At 37.2% G+C, this 12,899-nt stretch overlaps 1 protein-coding gene across 2 annotated transcripts in view; it reads left to right on the forward strand.

The window, feature by feature from the left end:
* The window catches only part of TMTC2 (transmembrane O-mannosyltransferase targeting cadherins 2), a 235,389-nt gene that overhangs the window by 91,070 nt on the left and 131,420 nt on the right, over positions 1-12,899 (forward strand). The window contains exon 2 of one of the 2 annotated variants that reach the window (XM_039704131.1): positions 9,254-9,824. The exons of the other annotated variant lie outside the window; for it this stretch is intronic. Coding sequence (XP_039560065.1) covers positions 9,254-9,824 — 571 coding nt within the window. The remainder of the gene's footprint in view (positions 1-9,253; positions 9,825-12,899) is intronic. 2 annotated transcript variants of the gene reach the window in all.

Below are 12,899 nucleotides of genomic sequence, written 5' to 3' on the forward strand. Positions count from 1 at the left end.
CACAGTGCCCTCTGTAAAGATGTTGAAGAGTAGAAAAATGTAGTTCATTCATAGAATCATTAAGGTTTAAAAAGATATCCAAGATCATCAAGTTCAACCCTTGATGAAATATCACCATGCCTACTAAACCTTTCCACACAGTGCCACCACGTCTACTTATTTATTTAGTATTTCCAAGGATGGTGACTTCACCACTTTCCTGGGGAGCCCATTTCAGGACCATACTAAACAGTCTCTCTATTCACTAGAAGTTGTTACACATCTTCCCGTGAACAAATATTGTTTTTAATTATCTGTGTTGTTTTGCTTTTTTGTGAGAATTTAGTTTTCATAAAAATAGGTTTTGACATAAGTCTGTAGCAAGTTCCTTTTTTCCCCCTGTTAAAAATATAAAATTATAAAACTGTTTACAGGAATTTGTCTGACAAGTCTGTGGCAAAGAATGAAAGTGAAGTCTAACTCCATCGCAAATGCTTTCTAGCCAGATTTTAGGCCCTTTCTATATTATGTAGGAATTTTGATTAATAGGCATCTGGGAAGAAAAAGAACTGCAATTCTTTTAAATTTGGAGCCGTCTGAGAAGGTACTTAAAGTATTTTTGTTGATTCACTGGTGAGTAAAGTATCATCACAGAGAAATGTATGCCTCAACTATATGTTAACATTTCTTGCTGCTTTTTCCATCAAGTTAAGCTTGCTTTGCTTTATGTGTTTACTTAAGACTATTTCACTGAAATGGCAGTACATCTCTTGGTTCATGACAGTGTAGATGGGCTTTGTAGCTGACACAGAATAAATTTTGGTAATTCTCAGGGAGGATTCCTTTGCCCTCATTATTATTTAATATCTGCCTTTGAAATGGGACTATGGCTACAATCATCATTGCCTGCATATCAGGCGAGATGATAAACTAGACTACGAAGATAGTAGTGACTTGAAAGACAAGTTGTGTCTGTTTGGTTTCTTAGACCAGACTGATTTCAGGAAAAACATTTTAAGCAGAAGTTGCTGTCTAAAAATACTAGTATACTTGTGGGCAATCATTTATGTACATAATTGGATAGCTTGTGAGGGCTGTTATACTAAAAATGGACAATACTGCAAGAAAAAATATGCAAGAGTTCTACTTTCTTGCTATACAAAATAGTCTTTTAAAGCTTCAGCATTAATATTTGCAAGATACCAAAACAGACTTAACCTAAATGGAAAATGCTTATTCTGTACAGTATTACTAAAAAAACCCCCAAACAACCCACCCCACAAATTTGCTAATATGATACCCTTTGGGAAGGAAAAGTGATACAGGGTGTACAATTATTGTGTGTCAGATCTTTAGTTTTGTGCATTTATGTATCTTACAGTGGAGCTGGAGGGAGGGAAGAGGAGACCTCTTGGTGATGTGATAATTTTGAGCGAGCACATTTCTGATAGTTTTTAGTGTGGCACAGTCTGGACTTGCAATTCTGTGGATAATTTAAGCCAAGGTGGGTGTGACTGTTCTCTGAATCACTTGAGTCTTACAGTGAATAACATGAACATGATGAGGGATAGCTGGTTTTTTGTTTTTTTTTTTTTGTGATTAGGTTTTTTCCCCTCTTCACCAATATGGATATTTCTTCAATATGAGTTCTAATGACAGCTTGAAGGTTAAATTGGCCTCTGTGGATATGCAATGCACCAAGTTGTTTTCACTGATTAGACTTCAAATAATATTTTTCAGTTAAACCAGTAAAACTAAGTTTAGATCAGCCCTTTTTAATAAAGGGTTGTTTTACTGCTAATATAAAAGACTTGAAGAAGGAAACTTACACACTAAAACTGTGTTGCATTTCTTTATCCTTCATCCCCTTCAAAAAATAAGAAAAGGAGAGTGTCTATGGTTTGTTGTGGTTCAGTGGTTTTTCCTCAACTTATTATTTCTGTATTTGTATGGGAACGTGTTCCTGGTTATTCTCTTCAGTGCTCAGTACCTAAAAGTCAAAATCAGAACCTAGAAATTCTTTCAGGCTTTAAATTTAGAGTGTGTAAGAGTCATGAGCTTAGGCATAGTTCTGTACAATCTCCTCAAACTTCCTGAAAATGCGCTAACGAAAACAGATAAAGTATGGGAAAAAAAAAAGTTAAATTTCTGAAGTCAAATTTCGTAGCTTAATTTTCTCCATAGTCTGCCACATACTGGAAAAAAAACCAGAGAAGTGAATAGTGATGGGACTGTTTTATGACTGATAAACTCTTTTATACTGCTACAGTATGTGTGTCTCTATTTTCATATAATGGCTTAAAATAGGTGTGTCTTGGAAATGCTTTATTTATATTCAGAAGGTGACCTGTCAAAAAAGTACTTTGATATCCATACTCTTGAGTAAGAAAATCAACATTTTTTACTTTAATTGCTATATTCTCAAGCCTTTAAATATCTGTCCTTTAACTGTCATGAGTGGCAAAAAATATTTATGTTTAATTTTTTCAGTGGTAAGTGGGGAAGAGAAATAATGTGGTGCCATATTGTACTGCAGAACAGTAAATCCAGTAAGGCCTCACTTTTATAATCTGAAATAGATTTGAAAGGGGCAGTAGAGGTTCCAGCTATGAATTCTAACCATGCTTCAGAAGCTGGAATTACATACATATATAAAATAAACAAATTGTGAATTATTGCCAGGCAGTTGTTTGGCACAGAAAAATGTTTTAAAGAACAACTTCTGATTTATGTTTGAAAGCATATTTATCAGGTAAAAGCAAAGTATCTTGAAGTTTCAGAAGAACACAATTAACAATTTTGTGTTGCAAGGTGTAGTTGGGAGTGAAACTAGCTTATAAAATAGCTGTGAGAATAGCAGAAAGCATTTCTGATTTAGGAATGAAAGTATCTTTTCACAGAGCTATGGTACATGCTGTGGTGAGGAAACTGGAAACTCAGGGAGCAGAGGCAAAGACAGGAGCTGTTCTTCTCCTTACATTTTTAACAGCTTCCTCTTGAGACACTGATGTCCCATTGTTCAGCATATGAAAGTATTAATTTATTCTTTCATTTCCCTCAGTTGTGGGTTTGTTTTTTTTTTTAATCTGTGCATGAATATAAATAATACTATGCCATGCAGTTGGAATTAATTAGGGTTTCAAATTTCACATAGTCCATCTTTTAGTGTTTGCTGTGTAGGCTAAATTGTAAACTGAGGAGAGTGAGGGACACTTAGGGTTAATATTAAGGTCGTATTCTTTCCCCATAGGAGGATATACATAGAAATGGAAAGGCTTATACAATGGAGAAGGAGTTCAAAACCTTTGCAGTTAGCTTTTGAAATATTTATATTCTGGGTGGAAAAACTTTTAAGGCCATCTCGACCTTCTTGTAACTGAAATGTTTTGAACTTTTAGTTACATAAAGATTTCAAAGCTCTCTTAGTCAAAAGAAAAATCAATAGATGCAGCATGCTTCAATGTAGTTAAAGCAATTCCTAATAGCATTCAGTATTATATGTAAGCATTGCCACCACTTCCTTCTTTTGAATAACATCCTGCGTCTTTAGTTGCAAAATTATGAAGTCTAGAAGCGTGCAGCTGATGGGCTGCTGGATCATTGCCAGTCACTGGCAGACAAAGTCAAACCACAGTAGATAAAGTCAGTCATGGAAATAAGCAAGGGACAAGTTATTGCTTATGTTAAAAGATCAATTTCTTTAAAAGACATAGTGCAGTACAGAAAAATCTTTAAAAGTTTGTGTCTTTATACTGTGGTATAAGACTATAACCTTTGTGTTCTTACTATTTTTCCTTGTGATTTTACTGTTTTGTTTTCTTTAGTATTTTTGTTTTTGGCAGTAGTTGCAATCATCTAAGGGTATAGTTAGAGTTGTCTCGGTCATCCATCTTTCCACTCTGTTTATATCTAATTCAGCAAAGTCTCACCCATAAAGTTTTACAAGTAAAACACTGTTTACAGACCTGTTACTTGTAGCTCCTGTTTGTTCTGGTACTAAATTGAAGTTGGCTGTAGAATTACTTTCGTAGTCCAAAATACAGAATTAATATAATCATATGTTAACGTATTTTCCAGAGGTCTTGTACTGACTCTGTATAGAGTTAATAGCTTTCACTATTATTAGTAATCACATAAGATAGGAAAATTATTTTAAAGCTATATGTTGTCTTCAGTGTTTGAACTCTGAGTTCAGATCTTTCTATACAATTACAAAAGTACCTTATTGGCAGAAATAAACTAGATACAAAGTTCTAGTAAGCTAATTTCCCTTTTGTAATGTTATGTTTTCCTTTAATTAGTTTAAAATACAACTTGATCCTAGGTGTTTCCATCAATCTGTATGTACAGATCCATTCTCTGAGCCAGTTAGCAGTTAGTTGTTGCCAAGTATTTCTTTCTGAAAACACCTGAATTATTAGGTTTCCCTTAGAGATTCACCTAAGAAAAAGATTTTTTTTGAAACAAACCAAAAGCTGCAACTTGAAACTCAGAGGATGCACAGATTTTGCTCTCCTGCAGGTGTCCCTAGTTGATATAGACTATCGATGTTTGTGGTTTGATGTTTTATTTTTGGGTGTTGTTTTTTTTAGGGGGTGGTGTTCTTTTGTTGTTGTTTGTGCCGGGTCTTTTTTTTTTTTTTTTTTTGGTGAAGTGCCATGGGTAGAACTTTACTACCTGCTGGATTTGAAGGTAAATTCCACTTTAACAACTGAGAAAGATGAACTTTAATGCACATGTCAGACATAATTGTCACCAGAATTCTACCAGAATGGCAAGTAGTTCCCTGGAGTCTGTAATTAAACATTTAGATGAATGTGTTTTCATGTACTTAAGGTTATTACTTTCGTAAGACATCTCTGCATATTAAGTAGTATTTTCTGACTTTTACTTTATCCTGTCAATACAGGCAGTGTATGCGTGTGTATATATGTATATATATAGTAGTCTGCAGGCAAGTATGACAAGCTCTACTTCCCTGCTTTCTGACCACCACCTGCCTAACAACCTGTAAGTAGTCTGCAGGATTTACTTAGCTGCTGTATGTTTTGGGGGTGTGAAGCTCTTTGTACTCAAGCGAGTAGGCTCTTGGCTGTGTTTTCAGTCTTGTTGTCTATGTAAGTAACATATAGTCTTGAAAGCATCCTTATGGTGTCTCCTTAATATCCACTGTAAAACTACCCTAGGGTGTTTTCCTATTGCTATTCAAGAAAAAAAGCACTAAATTAATACTGTTTAAAAATGACTCAGGAAAAACAACAATGAACCTCCATGTTCAACCTTGCCAGTCCATCACTATCTATTTTATGTGAGAGACGTCTGGTCAATGGCTTCCTGCATACACAGTTGGGAATTTTCCTTTTCCTTTAAAATATGTTGTCTACCTCAAATGCTGATGGTAATTTTCAGCATATGGGGACCATTAGCAATATTGAAGCTGAATATAAGGCTTAACTCGTTAAATCACTTTAGAATGTCACATCTGTTTTTTTACCTTAGTGTTAACACCTGGATCAGTTTAACACTAGCACAGAAGTTTAGGACATATATATCTGTTAATTTTGAAAACATCTGGAATTTTTTTTGTGCTTATGCATGTATATGTGCACGTGTGAATGTGTCTCTGGCATTTTCAGGTTTGATGAATAAGAACTCAGTGAGTTGTGCTCAAGGTGTGTACTGACCTGTGGCAAATACGTGATTTATGGCAGGAGGCAGAAACATTATTTCAGGTGGATTAGAAATGATGATTTTGTCTTTACATTTTTTTGGTCTTTTTTCAGCTTTCTGTTTCTGAAGAACTGATAACTGAATCTAATTCCTTTCCTTCCCCCTGCCCCCAGCATGTCCATTTGTTTTATACTGAATAAGGTAGCCCATTCTCCTGGGATGTATGAAATGGGCAAGCACTGCATATTGAAGAAAGCAAGCTCCCTGCCTTAGTGTGCAACGCTGTTCAGAGGCTGCTTGGAAGTAAAATGCCAGTTGTGTTGGAATTTTGAGAGAAGACTTTGTCAGGTGACCTGCTGCCTTTTAACAAGAGCAGAGTTTGCCACTCTGGCAAAGAATGATGAGTTGCTTCTCTTTTGCCCATTGGCAAAATTGGATTAATTTGCAGGACATAACCTCAAGGTAAACTGTAAGTGAAGCTGGAAGCAAGGTTAATACAGCATTTTGTAATTTTCTTTATCCCAGAGTCTTTTCCAGAGCCAGCAATTAATGTAATTTTCTCTCTGTAGAGAGAGGGTGGCTGCTAGCTCAGGAGGCTTTGCTGGAGACAAGCTGGCACTGCTACCAGAGTGTGAGGAGGTGTTGCATTCACAATTTCTGATGGAACTGGAGACCAAGTAGGATAAGTGGCTTGGTGATTCAGTAACTAGAGAAAAAGCAGAGCCTACCACAGCCAGGAGCCAGGGCAGTCCATGCCCTGGGCGTTGGGGCACTTCCCTGGGGACAAGGACAGGCTGGGATACAGGTTCAGCTCAGCAAGACCCTTGTCAGGGTAGGGCCTGGGGAACTGAAGACTGGCCCTGCTGACGTGTCCCTGGGGCAGGGGCTGATGGCCTTGGGAGACTCACATGGGGTCCTCGGTCCTGGGAAGCATCAGGGAAAGCTTTGGAGACTTGACATGAGGTCCTGGGACTGTGCGCAGGGTGTGGGAACCTTGGGAGCGGGGGTCAGGCTGTCAAGGCTTATTAATGCCCTTGGAACCGTATGGAAACCATACAGAAAGAAATTTTAACTTTGTTTAAAATTTTGATCTATAGAAAATGCAGCATTTGATGTGACTAAACACTGAGTAAGGTGGAACGGTCTGCTTCTGTATTCTTCATGCAGATGGGCTGGTACTAGAATCTGTTGCATTTACATGCTCAAGAAATTAGGAGTATTATAGAAGTGCCTGCTGAAATCTACACCCAAATACAGTTTGATCAATACTGTATCTTCAGGGCTTCCTTTTGATGTTTTGTTGTGTGTAGGGCTTGTTTCATTGTATGTTTCTTTGTCTTAATTTTTAATACGGACAGGTCTAAATAGAAAAGGATCAAGGATGCACTGAATTTGTTGCTAAAGCTGTGAATAAGATTTGACTGAATTAATGCCTTTGGAATGTACACTAGGTTTCTTTATGATACAAACTTTTTATTTTTGGTGGGGATGAGTTCAATATGAGTGTCTGCTGCATGAAAACTATCACCTTAGAGAGAAGGCAAAATAAATAGTAAAAGCTACCATTTCCTGGGAACAAGCTGGGAACTGTCTGGGCTCTTTGTAGAAGAATGCTTTGCCTCAGAGGATGGTGGTTGTGCTGGCAATGTTGTTGCCGTTTACTTTTTTTATTGTTTCCCCAAGAAAAAACATTTCAACAGTTCAGGGTTTCAACTCTAAATCTTGACATCTGATAGCCATTCTTAGCCTTTGGGAGCCTCTTGTCTAAAATACTGTGTTTTTCTCAGAGAAAGGACTCTTTCTTGCCCGACACCTGCTTTATTTTTGCCAAATTGCTAAGTTTCTGATAGTGGTTCTAAGAGTTATACTACAAATGAAAATCACAAACAGAGGAATTAGGTTTCAAGAAAGGACAACACAGAAGGACAAGATAAATAATGTGGAAACAACAACCTTGTTTTCCTTCAGTGTTCTTTTGTGACTTGCCTAAAATGAGAAAAATGTGTGTGGGGTTGGGAAAACAAATACAGGCAACCTGATCCACTGCATAAGCAGAAGTCAAAATGAAATTTAAAATATTCTAAAAAGCATCATCAGATCTTTAAAGGATTTAAGGTGACCTCTCTATAACCTTTATGTGCTCAGAGACAAAAGAACATGCTGAGAGGAAGCATGTCTGAAAGCATTACAGCAGCATGCTCTGGACAATGGAAATGCTGAGCTGTGTGGTATTTGGAGTATTTGCATGGAGATTCTGTGGTGCAGCATATCAGTTTTGAGCATTTTTCTTCTCAGATCAAGACAACATTCCTGAAATGAATACCACAAAAAAAAAAAAAAAGGGGAGGGGGGGGATTTGCTCACAGGTTCTAAGGTAATGGAGAATGTGACGAGAGTCTTGCAATGTGAATTAGTCATGCATTTTAAATGTGGGCTTGAGTTTCACACCTTTTTTTTCCTTCCTCATCTGAACTGAAAAATTATTATAGGAGAGTATTTATTGATAAGGCAGATAGAGGTTTTGAAGAGAGAATGAAATAAAAATCACCTCTCATGTTTGGTTTTTTGAATAGAAGAGTCTTGAGCTGGCTGGATTCTTAATTACCCTAATAAAATAAATGCTAAATGAGTTAAGCTCAGTAGTAACAACAATGCATCTTTAAATAATTGCTTAAATACAAGTAACTAATTAAATTCTAGTCATCTCTTTGCACTAAGCAGGTCTCACACCTTCTCCCACTGCATAAATTTAAATGCAAATCTTTGTATTTGTACAAACACTACAGGAGACAGATTTTTACAGTAACGAATTAGACTTGGAGACTGCTAATGGCTGGCATGAGTTCTTGCCAGTGTGGTTGTAAGCATAAATGCTGAAAGCTGCAGCATTTTTTTTCTAATCAAGCTGACAGACTTGAGTTCATAAGCTAATACAATGTAAAAATGGTTTGGCTTTTTTCCTCAATTGGAAATAAAAGAAATTTAAAAAGAGAGTGTATTCTCATATGTGAAATATTCTGCTGTCTGTCTTCAGCAAGGTGTTGTTGAAAATGTTGTCAGTCAAAATATGCACAAGACATACAAGGTCCTGTCCAGAAGCAGAAAATTGCACACTCCTAACAACTTCTATATTTATTGTTTACCTATGTTAGCAAAATCCATTCCCAAATCTAAATTAAAATTTCAGTATAAAAGGACAGTTGGGGTTTTAGTTCTGGTAGTCTGGAGGATCCATTGTTTCAACAATAACATTTGCAAGATTTTCATATTTCTTTTACATTTTAATTATAATTCATCAAATCTTAACTGATAACTCCTGGGTTAGGCTCAGAAGAATGTCACTGAAGGGTGTTTTAATTTAACAGAAGAAGTGTAATGTCTGTTTCTAATGTTTTAAAAGCCAATTTATATGGAAATTTTGCTCTAGAAGGAAGTCAATAGATATGTAGTTTTTTAACACCTCCTGTTAAAATTTAAAACTTGAATTGAAGCAGCACCAAAGCAATGCCATTTTTTTCTTGTAGCAGTGTGATTGCATTTTCACAGCCTTTCGTTTGTAGCCAATTTCTTCTGTTAAAATGAAGTTTTTATTTGTCTTTTGTAGTCGAGCTATCAAGACAAACCAGGACCTTTTACCTGAGACGCCGTGGATCCATATCTTCTACAATGACTTTTGGGGGACCCTGCTTACTCACAGTGGGAGCCACAAGTCCTACAGACCTCTCTGCACACTTTCCTTCCGCATTAACCATGCTGTTGGGGGAATGGACCCATGGGGCTACCACCTTGTAAATGTCCTCTTACATGCTACAGTCACTGGCCTTTTTACAAACTTCTCCAGGATCCTCTTTGGCGATGGGTACTGGACCTTGATAGCGGGCCTGCTGTTTGCATCTCATCCCATCCACACGGAAGCCGTAGCAGGGATCGTAGGGAGGGCGGACATTGGAGCCTGCCTCTTCTTTCTGCTTTCCCTCATGTGTTACGTGAAGCACTGCTCTACCAGAGGGTCCTCACCAAGTACTTGGGGCTGGATCTTGGGAGCAGGGCTGTGTGCAGGATGCAGCATGCTGTGGAAGGAGCAAGGAGTGACTGTTCTGGCCATTTCAGCTGTGTACGATATCTTTGTATTTCATCGACTGAAAATGCATCAGCTCATTTCTGCTTTATACAAGGTGAGTCTCCTTTGAGGTAAGCTATTTCTGAGGCACCTTCACTGTTTAAACAGGTGCTAAGTGAGTTTTTGAGTACACAATAATTCTTAGTAGTTTAGTCAACTCCCAAAAATAAGCTCAGATATTTAATGCTGAAAGAACACTTCAAGAGCTTTAGTATGGTCTTTTTACATTTTGTTTAAGCAATGTGTTATTAGCCACTGCTATTACTCAATGCTGGGGATGGGTTTTTTCAATTACTTTCCTTACTTCAGGCAGCTCCCTCATTCTGTTTACTGTCAAGCACTGGATATTTGAGTCGAGCACTGGATATCTGACTGCCTTTTGCAAAGAATTTGTTCATGCTCTTATCCTCTTGTATCTTGCAAACTCAGCTTAGTTTGGTCAGGTGTGCAAGTTCAGCAGGCAGCTGATATCATCAGCTTTGCCCCCTGAGGCAAAGATAAAACTCTTATTGTTCTAGTTTAACAGAGATGCATAGGACTTGCTGCATGCCTTTGACACCTATTTTTTCCATCACCTAGTATTATTGCCTTGATAAAATAAGTATTTCCAATTTTTTAACTTCTTCCCCTGAACAAACAAGTAAAATAAGCAAACAAAAAAACTCACCAAATCCCCCAGCTTGCCACTCACAAAACTCTGTGTATTTCAGTGGTACTCAGAAATCCCAGTTAAAATCAAGAGTCTTTTACAGCATTTGCTGTACAAATGAGTAAACTGAGTATATGTAATTTTCTTCTCAGTCAAATGGCTGTCTTTCAGAAAAATACTGTCTTGACAAAAGGACAACAGTGTTTCATTTGGATGTGTTATTACATTTTTCAGTGAGATGTAGATTGCAAAAATGTAGTTTGTTTCGTTGCTTTGCTTACCTTAAACACCTTGATTTGAAAATTTTGTTTTCGCTTCCAAATGTATTGAAAAGAAATTATAGTTTTTGATAAAGCAGTGGTAATTTCTGTTTGTACAGACGATATAGCTGCAATATAAAAGGAAAGTAGTAGGGTAAAAATCCCAAAACACCTAGTCACTTGTAGTTTCCTCTTAAATTGCTCTAAGGTGTTAAATTAGTTACTACGGTCTTTTCTGACAGAATGGAAAAGGAAATAATAATTTTGTATATATATACAGACATATTTGGGTTTTTTTATTCATGTGTAATGACATATGTAAGACCTCTGAATGTCAGTAGCCAAATACTGCATGGTGCCTTGTGCATCTAATACTGAGCAGAAACTAACGGGAAGGAAACTAAGTTGTTGCATTTTTTTTCCCTAAAGTACATCTGCAGCAGCAGGTTTTATACTGAAAGACACAAATATGAGACTTTTTCAAGTACTTCAAGGAGTTTAGTTAATTACTCAGGTGTTAACCTATCCTGTGGAATTAAACAGTCGTAAAAACATTCATATGACAGAAAATTATGAACATCTAGAAAATTTTTATTATTAAACACTCATTGCTGAAACCCAAAGTCTTTGCAGATGATTCTGATGGACTTTTAATTGAGAAAAGCTTGTTCTCACCTTTATCCTCCTTTTCCACACCAAGGCCAGAATAAAATTGGTCCAGAAGAGACCTGAATGATACAGGTGAAATCCAAGCTTCCACATCCTAACTTTTTGAACACAAGGTCTCTCTTCCTAGGTGTGGAGCTCTAAATTTCGATGCCTTGCTTGTGAGGTTTTTTTGCACCCAGCATCAGAGTTGCCCTGGACAGAAAGCCAGTGTCTTTGGAAATTTATTTTTCATCTATAATGATAGAAATAGTAATTCTGTGTTTTGTAGATTACAGACCTTTGTGAAGATTTGATTTTTGCTGGAGACAGTTTTATGGGGAGAGACTACATTAAATGAAAATATGAATATTTCAATTGATTGGCCAGAAATGCATTTTTAATTCACTGAATTACTAGGCTGCATGCTTCTTGCATATATGTTCAGGCTGAGGACTGCTCAGCCTGAAAAAATTAGAAAGAATTGTTTCCATGTACCTGTTCTGGAATTTGTTCTTCATGTTTTCCTAGTGTAATACTGGGAGAGAGCAACTTCAGGAGAAAAGGGGGAAAAAAAGACATCAAAAATGTCAGTTGAGGTAAAAGTTGTAGTCTTTTGCAGTGTGATGGAGGGCAAAAGTATAGAATGAAGCCAAGGAAGAAGAGAAAATAATTTAATAGTTGGTTAGCTCTAGCCTTTACTTCCTAAGTAAGCAGTAACTGTATGCTTTGTGATGGAACAGTAGAAAGGTCCTATCCCTTTCAGTCTGCCTAGCCTTTGGTTCAGCCCTGTCCAGCTGAGCTGATATAGCTGTTTCCTAGGCCGTGCTGGAAACTGAACTGAGAGGAAATGCAGGTAAAAAAATAACCTTTAAGCACTACACCCCGACCCCAAATATCCCAGATACATCTTTTAGGAGTTACTTTAAAGCTGGATCAGATCAGTTTAGTTATATTCAGTCCTTGTCATTGCCCTACAAATAGCTGTACTGACTAGCAGTGAGAGGAAAGATGCAGTGTGGGCACAGAATCAAGGGGTGGAGAGAGATGGATTTGGGGGAGTGGCTGGTTAAGGGCCTGGGCTTGTATGCTGCCAGACTATGGCTTTCAACTTTGAAAACTATGAATTTTCTAGAATATACCACTGGGGAAACTGAGACACAATTATTTATATTTAAGGAATAGTGAAACTACTCACCATCTTTGGGATGGTCAGTAAAGTATGAGCTGGTACAAGCAACTTGAAGAATGCTCCAGCTGATGGTAGGATATGGTATTGGGTGACAAGCCTATTTTTTTCCATTGTGTTCTTATCTTTGGGCCAAGTATCCAGTGATATAAAATGGTGGCTACTACACAAGCCAGTTATCATGTGCATCCTGATTTGTCACATCAAGAGCATGAAAACATCCCAGTGCAATTTGAGTAGACTGGCAGGGCTTCTAAACAAGGTAGCTGCAAAGCTGGACCACTAGCTGAGCAGATTAATGCTGCCCCTTATTTGGAAGCTATTCTTGAGGCATCTTAAAAATTTATATTGTAGCAACTTATTAAATGATCCATCTTTTTTCTCTGT

The sequence above is a fragment of the Passer montanus genome, unplaced genomic scaffold (genome assembly GCF_014805655.1).
Source record: "Passer montanus isolate IOZ18808 unplaced genomic scaffold, ASM1480565v1 scaffold17, whole genome shotgun sequence".
In the NCBI taxonomy this organism is placed as follows: domain Eukaryota; kingdom Metazoa; phylum Chordata; class Aves; order Passeriformes; family Passeridae; genus Passer; species Passer montanus.